General features: G+C 52.4%; 1 protein-coding gene across 2 annotated transcripts in view; it reads right to left on the bottom strand.

Moving 5' to 3' along the window:
- LOC105492296 (SIN3 transcription regulator family member B) overlaps positions 1–14,873 on the bottom strand; it is a 50,641-nt gene extending 35,768 nt beyond the window's left edge. For both annotated transcript variants that reach the window (XM_011759337.2, XM_011759394.3), the window contains exons 1-4: positions 14,749–14,873; positions 14,376–14,482; positions 12,628–12,781; positions 1,716–1,916 (exon numbers count right to left, since the gene is read on the bottom strand). In XM_011759337.2, coding sequence (XP_011757639.1) covers positions 1,716–1,916; positions 12,628–12,781; positions 14,376–14,482; positions 14,749–14,859 — 573 coding nt within the window. In that variant the 5' untranslated portion in view covers positions 14,860–14,873. The remainder of the gene's footprint in view (positions 1–1,715; positions 1,917–12,627; positions 12,782–14,375; positions 14,483–14,748) is intronic.
- Positions 14,874–15,745: the final 872 nt, after the last annotated feature.

Here is a 15,745-nt window from a genome sequence, read left to right as displayed (position 1 = left end):
ATCCATCTGATCTTAAACACTTAAGCTGAAAAGAATCCCATTTCTTTACTCGACATGTCAAGGCCACCCAGATATCATTTTAAAAGATTTCTGCTAATTAGCCAGGCGTGGTGGCCCAGGCCTGTAGTCCCAGCTGCTCAGGAGGCTGAGGCAGGAGAATCGTTTGAACCTAGGGGGCTGAGGTTGCAGTGAGCTGAGATTGAGCCACTGCACTCCAGCCTGGGTGACAGCAAGACTCCATTTAAAAAAAGAAAAAAAAATGGGTTCTGCTGCTAAAAAAAATTACAAGTGTTAGAGACTCCATGTCTGGGTGAAGAGGACGTCTAAGCCCCACTCATGACACAGATGTCCCTCGCCACCAGCCCACCTGCACTGCCCAAGTCCCCTGCAGACGCCCCGATGCCGCTGTCTGGTCCGGCCCCCGGACCTCTGCACAGGCCATTCCTGGCACCGAGAACGTCCACCCTTCCTCCAGGCTAACCTGCCTACTGGTTCCGACTGATCTGTCAAGATTCAACCTGACCGTCCGCTCCCTGGCCCCGGACGGGCTGGGAACCGGGCTGGGAACCATGTTAATCCTGACTCACCTCTCCTGCCCACATCCTTTCTTTTCCACCCCAATCCACCTCTGAGTTTCTTCCCATCACTGCAATGAACAGCTAAGCAGGAGCAGCCATTTGTCTCTGTAGCCCCAGTTCCTGGTGCCGAGCCCAGTTGTCATCAGCAAAGTAAAGGGTGGTCATATTGCCTAAGCAATAACAAAGTCATCTGATAAAAAGACGGTCTTGGCCAGGTGTGGCGATGCACACCTGTAGTCCCAGCTACTTGGAGGGCTGAGGCAGGAGGATTGCTTGAGCCCCGGAGGTCGAGGCTGCAGTGAGCTATTATCACACCACTGCACTCCAACCTGGGTGACAGAGCAAGACCCTGTCTCAAACAAACAAACAAACAAAGGTGACTGGGCACGGTGGCTCTCACCTGTAATCCCAGCACTTTGGGAGGCTGAGGTGGATGGACTGTCTGAGCTCAGGAGTTCGTGACCAGCCTGGGCAACATGGCAAAACCCTGTCTCTACAGAAAATACAAAAATTAGCTAGGTGTGGTGACGCGCGCCCATGTTCTAGCCCCAGGTAGCCTCCGCTACTTGGGAGGCTGGGGTTGGAGGATGGCTTGAGCCCAGGAGGTAGAGGCTGCAGTGAGCCGAGTCTGTGCCACTGCACTCCAGCCTGGGCAACAGAGCCAGACTCTGTCTAAGAAAAAACAAACAGGCCGGGCGCGGTGGCTCAAGCCTGTAATCCCAGCACTTTGGGAGGCCGAGACGGGCGGATCACGAGGTCAGGAGATCGAGACCATCCTGGCTAACACGGTGAAACCCCGTCTCTACTAAAAATACAAGAAAATTAGCCGGGCGAGGTGGCGGGCGCCTGTAGTCCCAGCTACTCGGGAGGCTGAGGCAGGAGAATGGCGTGAACCCGGGAGGCGGAGCTTGCAGTGAGCCGAGATCGCGCCACTGCACTCCAGCCTGGGGCACAGAGCAAGACTCCGTCTCAAAAAAAAAAAAAAAAAAAAAAAGAAAAAACAAACAAAAAAGCCCACAACTAATTAGAATTTCACAGGATTTTATGAATTCTGACAGGAAAATCTGTCAGATACCTGCAGGGCCTCAAACTGGATGAAATCCAAAACCCACAAGGAATTGTAATCTGAGCTCTTACCTGGTACGTGTGCAGGATCTCCAAGAACGACCTGTAGATTTCCGGGTGGTCTAGGAAGCGGGTCTTAATCTTATTCACATAGCTGATGGCGTTGTTGAATTCCACGGAATCGGACTCCAGGGGTACCTGGGGTTTGTCCTCTTTATACGGCACCTGCTGCTTGAAGTCCTCTGCACCGTCCCCGTGGTTGTGCGAATTCTCCTGACAAGGCGACAATGAGTTACTGCCAGGCCCGACGCCGGAAACAGACTGTGAAAAACGCCAGGCCCAGCCACTGTCTGCACAGGAACGGAAAAAACTCAGCACGGAGCCAGGTTTTATTAGAGACAGGGAAAGGTTACTTCTGAGAGCCCGGAGGCAAGCACAGCGGGGTGCACAGGTAAGTCTCCCCAGTTCCCCTCCGCCCGATCCTTACCCATCTACTCAAAGAACACTACAAGTTCAATGAGCACCTTCCATTTGGAAAACTTCACATTCAGGAGAAATGTACAAAGTGGATGTTGAAGCCTCTGCGGCGCCAAGTGCTAGGCTGCGTGTAATAGAGAAGTCTCCCACGCCTTCTGCAATCTGTTTCAGCAAGATTGCCTTCACGTGGGAAGGCACCTGCTGCCAACAGTGATGCCAAGGTAGGATACATAAGGTGGGGACCCTGGAGGTTAGAGGCGACCCACCGTCCAGGTTGTGGGGGACTTCAAGGGACATGACATTTTTGGTGCTAAGCCCCAGGCCAATCGCAACGAGGTGCATCGGTTGCTTGGGAGAAAAGACAGGCCCTGAGCACCCACCAAGAATGCCCTCTATGCGTGTACTTTGCAGCCGATATGAGCAAAAATAGAAACAAGCTTGCCTCCCATGTTGTGGTGGGACAGGACCACGCCCCCAAAGGAGGAGCTGTTGTTTCTAAACCAGAATTATGCTGCACTATCCCCAGCACACAAGGGCTGGGTCTCCAGCCAGTCAGGATTCCTCCAGCCTGGCTGAGGTTTTTGCTTGGACAACCCCTGCGTGGTGAGTCCCAGAGAACGCTCTTTCACCAAAGTAAAATGACGCCACCTCCCAGCACTCCTGCGTTTTTCTCCGTGGCCCCTGTCGCTACCTTACGGATCATGTGTTTTACTCATTGTCTTGTCTGCCAGTCCCTGACTAGATGGTGGACTCCACGAGGGCGGGGGTTTTGATCAGGGCTGTATCCTCGGTGCCTGGAACAGTGTGAGGAACGGAGTGGGCTTCACCCCGTTGGGGATGATAAAGTGAACGGATGAAGGGACACACAGACTTCACTGTTTCCGCTGCCCTGCGGGGCCCAACACTGCATGTGACCCAAACGCTGACCCTGAGGATCTACTGGGACAGGCAAGGCCAGGCACATCACTGCTGTCTTATACTGAAACAGGTACCTCTGCTGGGCACAGGCACCATCAGCGGGGTGAGTGCATTCATCAGCTCAGGCTGCCACAATGAGGTAGCCCAGACTGGCTGAAGCAACAGAAGTCAGTAGTTCTCAGTTCTGGAGGCCAGGAGGCCAAGGTCAAGGTGCCAGGAGGTTTGGTTTTCTGAGGCCTCCCTCCTTGGCTTGCGGACGGCCACTGTCTGTGTCCTCATGTGGTCGTCTCTCTGTGCACGCATGTCCCTGATGTGTGTTCCAATCTCCTCTTCTTATAAGAACACCAATCAGACTGGATTAGGGCCCACCCTAATGGCCTCATTTAAATCACCTCTTCAAAGGCTCCATCTCCAAATGCAGTCACGTTCTGAGGTGCTGGGGGCCAGGGCTAAAATACATGAATTTGGGGTGGAATGTGGGGTGCGAGGATGACACAATTCTGCCCAGAACAATGGGTACAGAGACAATTGTAGAAAGTCTCAGCTGAGAAAAGCAGAAATACAAGACGCAGAGCAGCCGCGATTCTAAAACAATTTCTCCTCGGTGGCGGGATTTGTTCTTCTTGTTTTGAGATGGAGTCTTGCTCTGTCTCCCAGGCTGGAGTGCAGTGGCACGATCCCAGCTCACTGCAACCTTTGTCTCCCAGGTTCCAGTGATTCTCCTGCGTAGGTGGGATCACAGGCGCTGTGCGATCACGCCTGGCTAAATTTTGTATTTTTAGCAGAGATGGGGTTTCACCATGTTGGCCAGGCTGGTCTTGAACTCCTGACCTCAAGTGATCTGCCCACCTTGGCCTCCAAAGTGCTGAGATTACAGGCGTAAACCACTGCGCCCAGTCAGTCGAAGGATTCTAAGATTCTCCGGGGATGTCCGCGAGGATTCTCTTTGCTCAGGCTCACAGGGGGCTGCGTCTGTTTCTCCACGGTGCACAGGTTTGACAGCAGAAGGGGTTGGAACACGCAGGGTGTGGGTATGTAGGGAAGCAGCATGGAGCCAAGGTCTGTTTCAGAGGCAGCTGTAGGCTCCCTGCGAGCCCCCCACCACTCCAAGGAGGCATTTCCAAGCTCCGCATGCATCTGATCCCCTAAAGTGTGCCACTGCGACAAGATAGGGAACCACGCTGTAGACCAGGGCTTGGCAAAAAGAGCCAGATGGGATGGTACAGCCACTGCGGGGGACAGTGTGGCAGTTCCCTCAACAGGTTGACCATGGAATTATTACTACCATATGACCCAGTAATCCCACTCCCAGGTCTATACCCAAGAGAACTGAAAACAGGTGCTCAGGCCAGCTGCAGTGGCTCACACCTGTAATTCTAGCACTTTAGGAGGTTGAGGTGGACAGATCATTTGAAGTCAGGAGTTTGAGACCAGCCTGGCCAACATGGCAAAACCCCGTCTCCACTACAAATACAAACATTAGCCAGGTGTGGTGGTGCACACCTGTAGTCTCAGCTACTTGGGAGGCTGAAGAACTGCTTGAACCCAGGAGGCCAAGAATGCACCACTGTACTCCAGCCTGGGCAACAAGAGCAAAACTCCACCTCAAAAAAAAAAAAAAAAAAAAAAAAAAAAAAAACCAGGCGCAGTGGCTCAAGCCTGTAATCCCAGCACTTTGGGAGGCCGAGACGGGCGGATCACGAGGTCAGGAGATCGAGACCATCCTGGCGAACACGGTGAAACCCCGTCTCTACTAAAAATACAAAAAAATTGGCCGGGCTTGGTGGCGGGCGCCTGTAGTCCAGCTACTCGGGAGGCTGAGGCAGGAGAATGGCATAAACCCGGGAGGCGGAGCTTGCAGTGAGCTGAGATCCGGCCACTGCACTCCAGCCTGGGCGACAGAGCCAGACTCCATCTCAAAAAAAAAAAAAAAAAAAAAGGGGGCCAGGTGCGATGGCTCATGCCTGTAATCCCAACACTTTGGGAGGCCAAGGTGGGCGGATCACAAGGTCAGGAGTTCGAGACCAGCCTGGCCAACACGGTGAAACCCCATCTCTACTAAAAACGCAAAAAAATTAGCCAGGTGTGGTGGCAGGAGCTTGTAATTCTGGCTACTTGGGAGGCTGAGGCAGGAGAATCCCTTGAACCTGGGAGGCAGAGGTTGCAGTGAGTTGAGACCCCGCCACTGCACTCTAGCCTGGGTGACACAGCGAGACCCTGTCTCAAAAAAAAAGAAAATCAGGTGTTCCAACACATCCTCATATATGAATGTTCGCTGCAGCACTACGCACAACAGCCGAAAGGTGGAAATAGACCAAACATCCATCAACAGATGAGTGGGCACGCGAAATGTGGTCCCGCCACACACTGGAGAATGATTCAGTCTTGAGAAAGGAAGCACTGATACTGGCTCCGATGTGAATGACCCCGGAAAACACGATGCTGAGTGACATGACAAGCCAGACACCAACGGCCACACGGTGTATGACCCCACTGATATGAAATGTCCAGAACAGGCAAATCTATAGAGATAGGAAGCAGACTCATGGTTGCCAGGGGCTAGGGGGAGAGGAGAATTAGGAGGGTCAGGGTTTGATTTTGGGGTGACGTTAATGTTCTGGAATTAGTAGTGATGGTTGCACAGTATTGTGAATATACTAACACCTTAAACTGATGATGATGAATTTTATGTTATGTGAATAGTATCACAATATGAAATAGTTTAAAAAATTTAATCCTTTGAAACTGTAAAAATCACAACCAATCACGCTGAGCCAGGCTGGCTTTGGCCGCCAAGCCGCCATGTGCCGACTGTGCTGCTCTAAACCACCCAGCACAAGCCCAGCTTTCTCTCTCTCTTCTGGCACCTCCTCTCTCCCCGTGCCCTGCCGGCCTCGTCAGGCAGAGTTTGAACTGCCTCCCACACCATGACAAACCATCCTGCGTGGCTGACACATCCATCTGAGCATCCACACACAGCCCCACCTGGGTACTGATTACCAGAGCCTCAAATGGCAGGCACCTCACAGACACACAGCAGCCCCCCAACTGCCCCGGCCTTACGTACCTCAGCACCGGCCCACACTTTTACCCAGAGAATCAGGCATCCTGGGATCACCCCAGACTTCTCACTCTCACTGACACTCCCCCGCTCCTGATCTGTATCATTATCCACTCTGCCCCCGTCACATGGGAACCCCCTCTGGTCCTTGTCACCAGTCACTCTGTCCCCATCACTCGGGGCACCTCTCTGGTCCTTATCACGGTCCACTCTGTCCCTATCACTCGGGGGACCCCTCTCCAGTCCTTGTTACCATCCACTCTGTCGCCATCAGTCTACTTAGTCCCCATCACTTGGGGACTGTCTCTGGTCCCTGTCACCATCCACTCTGTCCCCATCGCTGTCCACCTCTGTCCCCATCACTCGGGGGCCTTTTCCACTCCTTGTTACCATCTATTCTGTCCTCATCACTTGGGGACTGTCTCTGGTCCTTGTCACTATCCTCTCTGTCCCCATCACTTGGGACCCTCTCTGGTCCTTGTCACCATCCACTCCATTTCCATCACTTGGGGCCCCTCCCTGGTCTCCCAGGGGCCTCCTGACCCCGATTCTCAGCACAGCAGCAGAACTGCCTCCCAGAACCATCCGGTACTTCTCACGCTCCTGGCTCCCTCTCCCCCTTCTCTCCTTCAGCTCCTGACCCTGCCGTTCTCCTTGGCTGTTCCTCGAGCACACCCACTCACTCTCACCTCAGGCCATCACACCCCACCAGAACAGTCCCTCATGAAACAGGTCTTGCCCACAGCACCTCCTCCCACCCTTCCTCGGCCTGCTCCATCCTCTGTCTGCCCCCTCCCGCACGCAGACTGAATCTGCCCATCTGTTTCTCACCGGACCCTCACCTTGACTGTACTGGAACCCTGAGAGCAGGGCCTCTGAATAAACCCCAGGGCCTGACTCGCAGAACCCTCAATAAATTCCAGGGCCTGGATCGGAGAAGGGGTCACCGCCTGCTCCAAGAGCCAAGAATATACAAACATAAGAACTGACTTGTTGACAACTAGCGGGACTTCCCCCAGACAGTAGGCAGGGGGCTCCCTTTGAAAGTCGAAGGGCTGTTTATGTTAGGAGCTGCACGTTAAGGGGTTATCTGTGTCTCTGTCCAAGCCGGTTGTCATCTTCCACGAGGCAGGGTCTGCCCTGAAGAGGACCCGCTAGCTGAGAGCGGCCACGTTCCCACCAGCATCCAGTTTCTCATTCCTGCACCATGCACTGCCCCCTGGCAATGTTCCAGAAGGTGGATACGGTCATGAACAAGACAATGGAGGGGCCCACCTCATCTTAAGGACTCACCATCTACCAAGGAAGGAAAACCAACAAGAAATAATGGATTTCGAACTTCTTTTCCTAGCCGTTTTGAAATATATAACCCAGGGTGGCGTAAGAATGACACAGGGTAGGGACTAGGGGGGTTCTCTGTAGAGGTGACATTACAACCAAGGCCTGAATTACCCGACAGGAAATGATGCTGACTCAGGAGGCCGAGGCGAGGCTCCAGTAGGAAGCGGTTCCTTCCTACAAGTTCCCTGGGTTGTCACTGGCCACACACCATGGCCTGTGTATGTCTTTCCCCTTTAGACTCGTGTTCTCAACTGGAGCAACTCTGACACCCAGGGGATACTCAGCAACCCGGAAGACACTTCAGGTTATCACATCTGGAAGCAACTGGTGGGTGGAGACAGTGCCCAGGGTGGCCCCTCGCCATAAAGAATAGTCTAGCCCCCAAAACTGAAGTTAAGACACCCTGCACCAAAGGCTGCCCGAGGCTGGGACTCCCTTATTCACCTTCCTTAGACCTATGGGCCACTCCCTACTTGTCAGTAGCCAGCAGGCTTTGTGATAAACTGAGGGGGAAAAAATGATACTTTAAAACAGTCAAACTAGAAAAACTAAGAAACAGAGAGAATACTGGCCAGGAGCGGTGGGTCACACCTGTAATCCCAAAACTTTGGGAGGCCAACGCAGGAGGATCACTTGAGTCCAGCCTGAACAACATGGTGAAACCCTGTCTCTATTTTAAAAATGTAAAAAAGGCCAGGAACAGTGGCTCACACCTGTAATCCCAGCACTTTGGGAGCTGAGGTGGGAGGATCACTTAAGGTCAGGGGTTCGAGACCAGCCTGGCCTACATGGTAAAACCCTGTCTCTACTAAAAATACAAAAATTAGTTGGGTGTGGTGGTGCATACCTGTAATCACAGCTACTTGGGAGGCTGAGGCAGGAGAATGACTTGAAACTCAGAGGCAGAGGTTGCAGTGAGCCGAGATCACGCCACTGCACTCTAGCCTGGGTGATAGTGAAATGGCGTCTCAAAAAAATAAAAAAGTAAAAAAAATTCAATTAAACTAAAAAAAAAAAAAAAGAACTTTGGGAGGTCGAGGCAGACGGATCACCAGGTCAGGAGTTTGAGACCAGCCTGACCAACATGGTGAAACCCCGTCTCTACTAAAAATACAAAACTTAGCTGACAGTTAATTACAGGTGGCAGGCACCTGTAATTCCAACTACTCAGGAGGCTGAGGCAGGAGAATCGCTTAAACCCGGGAGGCAGGGATGCAGTGAGCCAAGATCATGCCATTGCACTCCAGCCTGGGTGACACAGCAAGACTCCGTCGCAAAAAAAAAAAAAAAAAAAAAAAAAAAAAAAAAAAAAAAAGATGGCCAGGTGCAGTGGCTCACGCCTGTAATTCCAGCACTTTGGAAGGCTGAGGCGGACAGATCATGTGAGGTCGGGAGTTTGAGACCAGCCTGACCAACATGGAGAAACCCAATCTCTACTAAAAATACAAAATTAGCCAGGCACAGTGGCACATGCCTGTAATCCCAGCTATTCGGGAGGCTGAGGCAGGAGAATAGCTTGAACCGGGAAGGCGGAGGTTGCAGTGAACCGAGATCGTGCCATTGCACTCCAGCCTGGGCAACAAGAGAGAAACTCTGTCACAAAAAAAAAAAAAAAAAAAGAAAGAAAGAAAAAAGGAGTATCACCAGGGCCTCTGTGTGTGGGAAACCCTGTGAGGCTTTCAGATGATGGCCTCTCAAAGGACTCCAGGGAGCTGAAAGCTCAAAGGACTCCTGAAGCCACGCAAGTCACAGCCTGGACTGGGACATCTCTCATGTGTCTGTGCTGAAGCCACTCAAACAACAGCCCAGACTGCTGGGAAGCAGGGCGGGAAAACTGACAGCACCTGTGTCAATACCAACTGGAAGCGAGTGGGCTCCTAGGTGCCCCGAAGAGAACAAACCTCTACAGCTAAGACAGGAAGCCCTGGAAATGACTGTTCCTGGGCTGCAGGAAGATGACCAAGGCCCTGCTGAGTAGCTACTAAGTGAAAAGTTCTTTTCAAGCCTTTCCCCAAATCAATGGGCCTGCACCGTCGTCATTGTCACCTAAGCCACCTACGGGGAGACAAGACTGCCAGCCCTCCATGGTTGGGGACCCGCGGCTACTTAAAGGAAGAGCCAACTCCAAATACAACCACAGTGTGGCGCCTGTCATGATCTAGCCCTGAAAGTCGAGTTACTCCACGGGCAGGGACTCTGCTGAAAGGCAGCGTCCACATGCAGGATGCACAGTTCACATCTTTCCACTCTGGCTCTTTCTGAATGAGTGACAGGAACGACACCCAGTGTTTCCACAGCGTTCAGGCTCTGCAAAGTGCTCTCATGGATGCTCCTACTGCAAACGAGCTTGGCTTTCTCCCGCAGTCGTAATTGTTCCGGAGATTAATCTTGCTAAGGCTTTCATGGTCTGAGGCGCTAGCAGTACATCTGGATCCTGGGGCTTCATTTGCAAACAGGAAATCGAAGGCTCTTCGGAGTTCAGTGGCCACACGCTTCCAAGTTTCCCTTTAAAGCTGAGACTCCGCCAGGTGCGGTGGCTCATGCCTGTAATCCCAACACTTTGGGGGGCAGAGGCAGGCAAATCACAAGGTCAGGAGTTCGAGACCGGCCTGACCAGGTGGTCAGGCCATTAAAAATACAAAAAAACTAGCCGGGCATGGTGGCGCATGCCTGTAATTTCAGCTACTCAGGACGCTGAGGCAGGAGAATCTTTTGAACCCGGGAGGCGGGGGTTGCAGGGGGCATGATTGAGATTGCACCACTGCACTCCAGCCAGGGCGACAGAGCGAGACGCCATCTCAAAAAAGAAAAAAAAACTGAGACTCGCTCCTTGGCTTTCAGGAGACAACAGGCAGATAGGGTCTTGCACAGAGAAGCAGCAGAATTTTTTTTTTTTTTTTTTTTGAGATGGAGTCTTGCTCTGTCACCCAGGCTAGAGTGTAGTGGCACAATCTCTGCTCACTGCAACCTCCGCCTCCCAGGTTCAAGCAATTCTCATGCCTCGGCCTCCCAAGTAGCTGGGATTACAGGCATGCGCCACTGTGACTGGCTAATTTTTATATTTTTAGTAGAGACAGGGTTTCACCATGTTGGCCAGGCTGGTCTCGAACTCCTGACCTTGTGATCTACCCGTCTCAGCCTCCCAAAGTGCTGGGATTATAGGCGTGAACCACCGCGCCTGGCCGAGCAGCAGCAGAATTGACACGCACCTTGTACACAGAATTAATACAAAAGCACTGCCACATTACCCTTCGCTGTTCTCTTTCCAACTGACTGCAGAGTGTCAGATCCCTAACTGACTGGACAGTCTACCATCTCTTCCATCAAAGGACAGACCTACCAAGTGGATCCAGCAGTAGATTCTGACACTCCCTGCTAAAACTCTTGGGGTGAGGCCTTGGAGGAGGTTGGGAGAGCTGGTTCACTTACACCAGTGGTTCTCAACAGGGGCACTTTTGTCCCCAAGGAGACACCTGGCAATGTCTGGAGACATTTCTGGCTGTCAGAACTGAGTGAAGGTCTGGTGGGTGCAGGCTAGGGATCCTGCTAAACATCCCACAACGCACTGGGAAGCCCCCAACAGCAAAGAATTATGCCTTAAATGGCAATAGTGCTGAGGTGCAAAAAATGACAATGGACATCTTATAAAAGGAAATATTAAGTAGGCTTTCTTTTTCTCAGAGGCACTAGTGAGCTCAAGCATGAAGACACCGCAGAGATAGAAGGGGCAGTGAGCCAGGCATGGTGGCTCACTCCTGTAATCCCAGCACTGTGGGAGGCCAAGGTGGGCAGATCGCTTGAGGCCAGGAGTTCAAGACCAGCATGGGCAACATAGTGAGACCCTGTCACTACAAAAAAAATAATAATAATAAATTAGCTGGCCGTGGTGGTGCACACCTGCAGTACTAGCTACTAAGGAGGCTGAGACGGGAAGATCACTTGAGCCTAGGAGGTTGAGACTGCAGTGAGCTATGATGGCACCACTGCACTCCAGCCTGGGCAACAGAGTGAGACCCTGTCTTTTTTTTTTTTTTTTTTAAAAAAAAAGAGGCCGGGCCGGGCGCGGTGGCTCAAGCCTGTAATCCCAGCACTTTGGGAGGCCGAGACGGGTGGATCACGAGGTCAGGAGATCGAGACCATCCTGGTGAACACAGTGAAAACCCGTCTCTACTAAAACTACAAAAAACTAGCCAGGCGAGGTGGCGGGCACCTGTAGTCCCAGCTACTCGGGAGGCTGAGGCAGGAGAATGGAGTGAACCCGGGAGGCGGAGCTTGCAGTGAGCTGAGATTCGGCCACTGCACTCCAGCCTGGGCGACAGAGCGAGACTCCGTCTCAAAAAAAAAAAAAAAAAAAAAAAAAAAAAAAAAAGAGGCCAGGCATGGTGGCTCATGCCTATAATCCCAGCACTCTGGGAGGCTGAAGCAGGCAGATCACTTGAGGTCAGGAGTTCAAGAACAGACTGGCCAACATGGAGAAACCCCATCTCTACTAAAAATACAAAAATTAGCCGAGCATGGTGGCACATGCCTGTAACCCCAGCTACTCTGGAGGCTGAGGCAGGAGAATCGCCTGAACCACAGAGGTTGCACTGAGCTGAGATTGCGCCACTGCACTCCAGCCTGGGTGACAGGGCCAGACTCTGTCTCCAAAAAAAAAAAAAAAAAAAAAGGAGGGCCAGCACCTATCACCCAAGAAAGGACCAAAGCCACGCCAGGAGTCCCAACTGAGCTAATAATCCTATCAACAATGAAACACAACCACCATAAACGTGGCTATTCACACACCATCTCGACCACTTTATTTTGTAGGTGGTACTGACAGTGATCAGAGGCAGACGAGGACATACCCAAATACAAGGGCAAGCCTGCCTGGTATGCTCGCTGGGAAAGCCTCAAGCCAAGACCTCAGCAACTGCTGGGGTGGTTATTCTGTGTTAGGAGGATACCTCCCTGACATCTCCTCTTGATTTAAATCTTCCAAACAGATCAATTTGGGAGGCAGAGGCTGCTTGTGTAGGTGTTTCCATATCTATTTTGATTTGTGCTAGAAGCAATGAGCATGTCTAGAAAAAGAACAGAGCTTAAGTGGCTTTCTAGCAATGATACAAGAGAGACACGTGGCCCAACCTGAGTAGCAAGATACACGCAGTGAAGGCTGAGATCACCCGAACCACTGTAGCAGCATACCTGGCTCGTCAGAGGCGACTGTATGTTTAACTTGCCATTCTTGGGAATGTCTATTCTGTATCCAAGGGGAAGAAAAGCGTTGAATCCAACAATGAGGTCAGGGTGCTCGTGGAAGAGCTGTGAGACACGTCTGATGACTCCAGGAGTATCGATGCTAGAAGAAACAACGGAAGTGGGCAAAAGGGTCTTAGGAAGTAAATGAAAAATGTAATCTATTCCCCACTCCCTTGATACTGCCACATAAAAACCTTCTCAACAGACAACAAAGGAACCTAAAATGTGACCCACCAGGCACAGTGGCTCCTGCCTGTCATCCCAGCACTTTGGGAGGCCAAGGCAGGCAGATCACCTGAGGTCAGGAGTTCGAGACCAGCCTGGCCAACACGGTGAAACACTGTCTCTACTAAAAATACAAAAATTAGCTTGGTGTGGTGGTGCGCGCCTGCAGTCCCAGCTACTCAGGAGGCAGAGGCACAAGAATCACTTGCACCCGGGAGGCAGAGGGTTGCAGTGAGCCAAGATCACACCACTGCACTCCAGCCTGGGAGACAGAGCGAGAATCCGTCTCCAAAAAAAAAAAACAGTGCCCCATGTGATAGCATCTGTACACCATGATCTATCTCCTGACTGGCTAGGCCTGAGCTCCTTGTTTCCTCCTGGTGGGAATGAGAGAATACTGACATTGCTCAGCTCCCCCAAAACACTCCAAGAATGAGCACTCTCGGTTCTGAAGATGTCAGGAGAGCCAACCGCAAGGCCTGGACTCCAAGAAGTGGCAGGAGGCCAAAGTCCTCCAAGCAATGTGAAAAATTCCCTCATTTCATATCAGATAGAGATGACTATGACACAGGTTTCCATCTGAGCAAACAATTGCAATGCATAAATACCAATGGTACCGCCAAGTATGGGAAACGTGTAATAGGAGGGGAGAGATGGAGTCTCCCTTCAGGTTGCATCGCAGCCCAGCCCTTAGCACTGGGCTCCTGGAAGGAAACCAGGCCAACCCCACCATGTTTCCTAAGAGGGGGCAGCAGTAAGGTAAGGATATGACCTCCATGAGTCTGACTCAGAGGGTCTGAGTTCTAGTGTCACCTCTGCCACTTAGGTGGGTCCCTTACCCACTCCAAGTCTCAGTGAGCCTCCTATAAAAACAAGGGCATGATCCCAGCGTTTCCCATCTATCTGTAATCCTCCTTGATTCTGGGCCTGCAAAATCAGCTCATGTGTTTTAAACGTTTTCTGTGTGCCAGCTCCCTTACTAAGCATTTTATGCGTCTTACTTCCAAGCAGGCCTGGGACCACAGTGAGCCCAGAGAAGCACCTTGAGGACAAGATTAAAGGGGAAGAGGGTGCCAATAATTTCAATCATCAAGACAAATAACATTTTACAGAGTTTGAAAATAAAAAATCAAAATGGGTCCCACGAAGTCTTTCATGAACAAAACTAATTTTAAAATCAACATATTAAATCGAGGCAGGATTTGACTCTATGAGTGTGCACGGCCTTGCCCTCCCTGCCTCCCCCCAGATCCCTGTCCCGCTTCCAGGAATCCCCACAAAGCTCCACAAGGTGGGTACTATCCATTTTCATTTTTGTTACGGGAAGGAGCTAAGACTCTGAGAGATTCGACAACCTGCGCAAGGTCACCCGGCCCAGGGGGGCAGCCTGGGGAGGGGAGGTCTCACCCCGCTAGGCCTGATTCCGGCCCAGGGGGGCCCCCCGAGGTGGAAAGGGGCCCCGCGGGTACCTCTGGCTTTTGAACTCCTTCATGATCTCCAGGAAGCCGTTGTAGGTGGCGGGGTCGCTGCCAAAGCGGATCTTCACCTGGTCCAGATAGGTGAGGGCGTCTTCTACCTGCAGAGAGGGGGAGGGTCCCGGTGGGCCCGGGTCGCGGGAGGAGGGGACGAGGGGACGGGGTCCCTGAGGGGAAGAGGATGGGCTGGGCCTTCGGAGGGCGGAGGTGAGCGGTGAGGGGTGAGGGGTCCGGGGCCGTGCAGAGGGGAGGCCGAGGCTGGGCCGGGGCCGGGCGGGGCCGGGGTCGGGCGGGGCCTGGGTGAGGGGCGCCCGCCCGCGGGGTCCAGAGGATGGGGTCCCCGAGTGAGGGCGGGGACGCCACTCACGTGCACTGGCAGCTTCTCGTGGCCCGCGGAGCCCGAGCGACCCCAGCGGGCGCCGCTCAGCCCCCGGCCCGCGGGGCCGCCGCCACCGCTGCCGCCGCCAGCGTGCGCCATGTCCGAAGTCGGAGCTGCGCCCCGCCCCGCCCCCGCCCGAGGGCCTGCCGCGCATGCGCAGCCTCCGCCTTTGGAGGCGGGGTTTGATGATGTTAGAGGGGCGGTGCTCTTTGAGGGACTAGTCGTGAAGATCTTCTCCTTATGATTGGTATCATAATTAATGATTTATATAGCAGGGGTAGGCGAACCAAGACCCACCGGCTGCTTTGTCCGGCCCTGCAAGCTCAGAATTATTTTTACATGTTTACATAGCTGGGAGAAAAATCCAAAGGAGAAGAATAGTCTATGAACTGTGAAAAGTTTCTGAAATTCACATTTCAGTGTCCCTGAATAAAGTTTTATTGGCACACAGACACGCCCACGCGTTTACCTAGCATCTCTGCCTGCTTTTGCCTTGCAACAGAGTAGGTAGTTGCTAAAGATGCTACAGATCTGCAGAACCTGAAGTATTTACGATCTTGCCTTTTATGGAAAAAGTTTGTTGGCCCCTGCTTTATAGAGTTGATAGGACAATGAAGTATGAACACCCAGCGCCCTAATACAGGGCCTTGCGTGGTGAATTTTTGCTAAATGGCCTTTGAGTTACTCCTACTCCTCCCCCCTTCACTTCCCTATCCTTGGCCTCATCACTTCCCATCTGGACCAGTTTAGGAGCCTCCTACCCCTGGTACTTTCTCAGCCCTGGTACTATCAAGAACTCTAGGCTGGAGTAGTGGCTCACGCCTGTAATCCCAGCACTTTGGGAGACAGAAGCGGGAGAATTGCTTGAGGTCAGGAGTTCAAGACCAACCTGGCAGCATAGCAAGACCTACGTCTCTACTAAAAAAAATTAAAATGAGGCTGGGCGCGGTGGCTCACGCCTGTAATCCCAGCACTTTGGGAGGCC

Source organism: Macaca nemestrina, chromosome 20, assembly GCF_043159975.1.
Source record: "Macaca nemestrina isolate mMacNem1 chromosome 20, mMacNem.hap1, whole genome shotgun sequence".
In the NCBI taxonomy this organism is placed as follows: Eukaryota; Metazoa; Chordata; class Mammalia; order Primates; family Cercopithecidae; genus Macaca; species Macaca nemestrina.
Note: the sequence above shows the minus strand (reverse complement) of the source record. Positions and strands in the feature narration are given on the sequence as shown.